At 52.5% G+C, this 5,582-nt stretch overlaps 1 protein-coding gene across 1 annotated transcript in view; it reads right to left on the bottom strand.

The window, feature by feature from the left end:
- tgfa (transforming growth factor, alpha) overlaps window positions 1-5,582 on the bottom strand; it is a 24,926-nt gene that overhangs the window by 2,323 nt on the left and 17,021 nt on the right. Inside the window, exons 3-4 of the mRNA XM_048618593.1 lie at window positions 1,844-1,961; window positions 76-225 (exon numbers count right to left, since the gene is read on the bottom strand). Of these exons, the coding sequence (XP_048474550.1) occupies window positions 76-225; window positions 1,844-1,961 (268 nt within the window). The remainder of the gene's footprint in view (window positions 1-75; window positions 226-1,843; window positions 1,962-5,582) is intronic.

Raw genomic sequence — 5,582 nt, forward strand, 5'->3', positions numbered from 1 at the left:
CCCCCTCCCCCCGCCCCCCCATCCACACTCTGTGCTCCCCCCACCCCCGGCCTGCGAATGGAGAGCCATACTCACTGCAGAAAGACACAGGTTACCATCAGGAGAACACAGACGATGACAGATACCACCAAGAGTGTAGTGAGGGCTTGTTGTTTCTGCTGGGTCGCGACCACAGCCAGGAGGTCGGCATGCTCACATCGGGAGCCCATGTAGCCAGTGTGACAGCTACAAAACAAAACAGGTCACTTGTCAGGACGAGGCCGCATGCCAGGCGGCCATTTGGCCCAGCCCCACCCTTCTGGCTGTACAATGAATTGGCCCTGCCACCTAACTTTGCAGTTTACTTGGAATAATCCATCCCGTATCCAGTGCTCTCCACATCCTTTCCAAACTTTCTAAACAGACGCTCCTACCCTTTCCCAATCGCACAATATATCAAACCCTCTGGGTCATTTAAACCAAAAATTCTTCCTCTGGCTGTCTGCCAATTCACTTGATCTCAGTGTCTCCTTATCAACAGGAACTCCGTCATGTGAAATTCCTTGACAGAATCTGTCCTTCAGTATCTGTCTGTCTCTCTCTCTCTCCCCCACTGGAGAATAATCCCAGTTTCTGCACACTCCGAACACAATCGAACTCAAACCCTTCCACAGTGTTGGCGGGGTTGGAAATATTCACTGTTCACCAGCTTCTGGAGTTTGTGCACATTCCAACCCTGTTTGGTCTGGTCCTGGTTGCTCAGTCACAAGCTGGAAGTGGGGAGGATGACCACTATCTGTGGGTTCTCTATTTCCAAGCAGTGAAAGGGCTCGACACAAGGCTCCTGCCTCCAATAGTGAGTGTGTGAGTGCATCAGTGAGCCAGCTCAGATACACAAAACCAGGACAGACTGGATACAGTCACTCTTCCCACTGATGCAAGGATAGAGAATGAGAGGGGACAGCCTCTTGTGCAAACACAGCAGTTAGGGTCTGGAATGTAGTGTCTGAGAGTGTGGGAGGAGGCAGGTCTTTTTGGGGCTTCTGAAGGGACATGGGTTCACTGTGTGAAGAGGTTGAGTTTTCAGGGATAGGAGCAGTAGGCAGAGAGAGAAAGAAAGAGAGAGAGGAGACAGTCCGGGTGTGCAGCAGGATCTGAGCATTCTGGGAAATGAATACTCAGTTACTGTGCAGCTGCAGTGAGAAATTCAGAAGGAATTTCTGTATTTCTCACGAAGGAGGTGGAGTTGAGGGTGAAGAACTTTCACCGGAACTGTTCCAGGGTTTTGGGAAAACAGTGAGCTGTTCTGGTTTGTTGACTAAATGAGGGATTTATTTTTAAAAACAGTGCAGGAGGTGAAAGTTAATTTCACTGGATCAGTTCCTGGCAGAGTGGCAGGACTGTCCTTTACGGAGACAGGGATGGCATTCACTGTCATCAACAGGGGACTGGATGCATGATCCAATTTCTGTGGAGAGATTGACAGGGTCACTGCTGTGTACGCCCAGGGGAGGTCACAATCTCAGGACAATGAATCCAATGTTTTCGACTGAGATCTTTGCCCCAAACGTGGAGAATCTTTGGATTTATCTTTCCCAGTCGGTGCTCCAACCCCCAGGACAGAGACCATCCGGTTCTCAGGTCCTTGAGGGAACCGGGATGTATCCCGGGATGGGGCTATCTTGTGGAAGCTGCACCGTGACCTGGCGGGCCAGCAGGGATGTTCGAGGGGCTGAATGGCCTGCCTGTGCTGCTTCTGTTGGAGATCAGTCAATGTGTTATGGTCGAGACGCTGAAAGGTCTCGCCTAAAGCTCTAGTCCCACTCCTGGTGATCCCGGGATTTGCCGAACCAAGCCCACTTACACACAGGCCGCCAACGACTCCTGCACCAAAAACCGACAGGTCCCATGGAAACAAAAGTGTCTGTGAGTCGCAGGACAATCCTCAAAATGGGCCCGAACAGCAGCGGCTACCGGAGAATCTGGAGGTAGAGAACAGAGAAAGCAGTCAGTTGTGTCCTCACACCTTGTACAATGTCACCCTCAGCGGCCCTCCCTCTCCACCATTTCCCACCCCGCCTAGTCCCAAGGCTTCAGGGGCCTCTCCTCACCAGGAGCGAGTCTGACCCTCACAGCTAGCTGGTTGAAATCCCTCTCAAGGGCTAAGACTGGCAGCTCCTAGTGTAGACAGAGCCCCGATCTCTCACTTCCCACAGCAGCCTGGTTGCTGTGAATCTGAACCAGTCGAAAACGAAAGGGGGCATGTCACAGGCCCGAGAGTCGGGACAGGGTCTTGACCCACAGACAGCACCAAGACCCTGTGATTGTAGCCCACCGTGAGAGATCCCAGCACAGCAACCATTTCCAACAAGTCATGGAGCCACACAGCATGGAAACAGACCCTTCGTCCCAACCAGTCCGTGCTGGCCACAATTCCAAACTGAACTAGCCCCACCTGCCTGCCCCTGGCCCATATCCCTCCAAACCTTTCCTATTCATGTACTTATCCAAATGCCTTTCAAATGTTGTAACTGTACCCGCATCCACCACTTCCTCAGGAAGTTCACTCCACACACGAGCCACTCGCGGCATACAAAAATTCGCTCCAAATGTCCTTTTTAAATCTGTATCTTCTCACCTTAAAAATGCACCCCCTCGTTTTGAAATCCCCCGCCATAAGGGGAGGACAGCTGCCATTAACCCTATCCGTGCCCCTCATGGTCTTATAAATGTCTGTAAGGTCATCGAAGCTCCAGTGAAAGAAGACCCAGCCTCTCCTTACCCTGCAAACAATCCACTCCCATCCTGGTCAATCTCCCCTCACGGTTTCAGTGTCTGGGATTTTGTCGGAGCGGCACTGTGCCTCACCGTGGTAACCTGCACTCAATCCTGAGCAAATGTATTTGTATTCACACCATTCAGGACTCCCCCTGCCCCAGCATCCAAAGACCAACCTCGTCCAACAGAGAGAGTGTGCTGACCCGGGATTGTCCCAGGAACAGGGATGGGCTGATCTCGCTGGTTGAAGGTATACGTGAAGGGGTGGCCTTTGAGGCAGCAGTGAGAGCTCTCCACTCTTTGACAGTCTGTGCACTCACTCGCAAAGTTCGCATGGGCAGCTGGAGAAGTGTGGTATGTGCAGCCCTGCTTCATTTCACCGTGTTCTTTCCCACCTCAGCCTCAACTCTACTCTCCAGCCTGCTCCCCATAACCCTCCAAACCATTACTCATTAAAAAAAACAAACATCTGCCCGTCTCCTCCCTAATTTTACTCAACGTCACAGCATCCACCACACTCTGGATCACTGAGTTCCACAGATCCACCGCCCTTTGAGAGAGTTACGTTCTCCTCGTCTCTGTTTTAGACCTGCTGCCACTTCTCCTGGAACCTTGCCCCTCTGACCTCTCGCTCTGGTGGTCACGCCACTTCAATATCAGTCAGGGTGTAGGATCCCAGTCCAGAGCGAGCAGGCGAAGAGGGAGATCTCACAGCCTGTCCCCAGGAGTTGGATCGACAGTCGCCTCTGATTGAGGGATTGAAGCCAGGTCGTACAACATGCTCAGAGGCATCGCAGGGTCTGAGCTTGAGATCAGGAGCAAGGAGAGAGAGAGGGAGAGAGTGTGAGGGAGTGAGAGACAGTGAGAGTGTGTGTGAGAGAGAGTGCGTGTGTGTGAGAGAGAGTGTGAGTGACTCTGTGTGTGAGAGACTGTGTGTGTGTGTGACTCTGTGTGAGAGACTGTGTGTGTGAGACTGTGTGTGTGTGTGTGACTCTGTGTGAGAGACTGTGTGTGTGTGAGAGAGTGTGTGTGTGAGAGTGCGAGAGAGTGTGTGTGACAGCATGTGTGAGTGACTGAGTGACTGTGTGTGAGAGACTGTGTGAGAGTGTGTGTATGTGAGAGTGTGTGTGTGAGAGTGCATGTGTGTGAGTGAGAGAGCATGTGTGAGTGCGTGTGTGTGAGAGTGTGTGACTCTGTGTGTGAGAGACTGTGTGTGTGTGAGTGTGAGAGAGTGTGTGTGAGAGCATGTGAGAGTGACTGTGTGTGTGACTTTGTGTGTGAGAGACTGTGAGAGTGTGTGTGTGTGAGTGAGTGAGAGAGCATGTGTGTGTGTGTGTGTGTGTGTGTGTGTGTCTGTGTGAGTGAGTGAGAGTGTGCAGACCCTCAGACATTCCTGTAAGGTATCTCAGCAGCACTGGCTTACAACACAAGGGAAAGATGATGCCCCACACTGAAGAACAGCCAGCACCACTTCAGGGAATGTCACCAGCTGCCACATGAGTTCCATTCCCTTCACTTCCCTGCTGTGTTTTGGAGAGCTGGTGGAATACCAAGGTGTACCAGTTACTGTATGAGAGAGACTGTCTCTGCTGCAGCATTGTGTGACTGGGCGCTAAAGGACGCCTCCCACATCCTGGCCATGGTCAATGCTTTCTCCTGCAGAACATCAGAAGGTGGCTTTGTCAGTGTCTTGGCGAATCTGAGCGTTAACAGGATGAAAAGACCTATCAGATATCAACGCAGACAAAGTACACATCTGACACCTGCAGAACTTTGCAAAGCTGCCATTGTGTAGCCTCTGCAGCTTGCTGCTGTTTTGTTTCCTGTATATTCAAGAGGATTTTTCAGGACCAGGGTGGGGGATGGATATCCTATCTGCTGCCACTTGACTATCGGATCCTGGGCAGAGAACACTGGCATACGCGGGCTCTGTGATCTGCTGGCGCCTGGCGACACTACAAACAGAACTGCCGATTCCCAAAAGCCGCTGAGACTTCAGGCTGAGATAACAAGGTGTAGAGCTGGATGAACACAGCAGGCCAAGCAGCATCAGAGCAGCAGGAAAGCTGACGTTTCGGGACTAGACCCTTCTTCTGACCCATTTTCTGAAGAAGGGTCTAGGGCCGTAATGTCAGCCTTCCTGCTCCTCTGATGCTGCTTGGCCTGCTGTGTTCATCCAGCTCTGCACCTTGTTATCTCAGATTCTCCAGCATCTGCAGTTCCTACTATCCCATGTACTCAACAGTGCTCACTGTTTGAGCAAACACAAGTCGGTCAGTATGCGCACACGAGTGATCGTGACCAGGTTAGCATTCTGACTCACTGTGCGTGTTGCAGGGATACCTCAGGAGAACTGTAACACTCCCTCTCCAATGCTGCCGTGGAATTGAAAAAGAGGGACGTCCCTCCTTTGGCTCACACTTCCAAACGTGACTCAGCGTTAACCGACTCCAAGCCTGGATCCTGTGCCCACCCCCACCCCCCACCCCCCACACCTCCTGCACCCTTGGTCCCAGTTGGTGAAGGTGCCGCCTTGTCTTCACTCTGAACTGAAATACTCCCCCAGAACACAGGAGGAGGCCATTCACCCCGTAAGAGCTGCTCTCCCATTCCGTCAGACCGTGACTGAGCTGCTTCACCACCCCAGCAAGATTCGACCCCCACCCCACCCCACCCCAGTTGCGGAGTGCTCGGCCCAGCTGCCCGCGCCTGTCTGCTCTCCCGTTCCCCCTGTATTCCGCGAGCCCTCACTAACGTTTGGATCAATCCCCCTGCAGCTTCTGTTGCCTCCTGCAAACGGTGCTCTCGGTCTGGGTGAGTCATCT

The sequence above is a fragment of the Rhincodon typus genome, chromosome 40 (assembly GCF_021869965.1).
Source record: "Rhincodon typus isolate 14 chromosome 40, sRhiTyp1.1, whole genome shotgun sequence".
Taxonomy (NCBI): Eukaryota; Metazoa; Chordata; class Chondrichthyes; order Orectolobiformes; family Rhincodontidae; genus Rhincodon; species Rhincodon typus.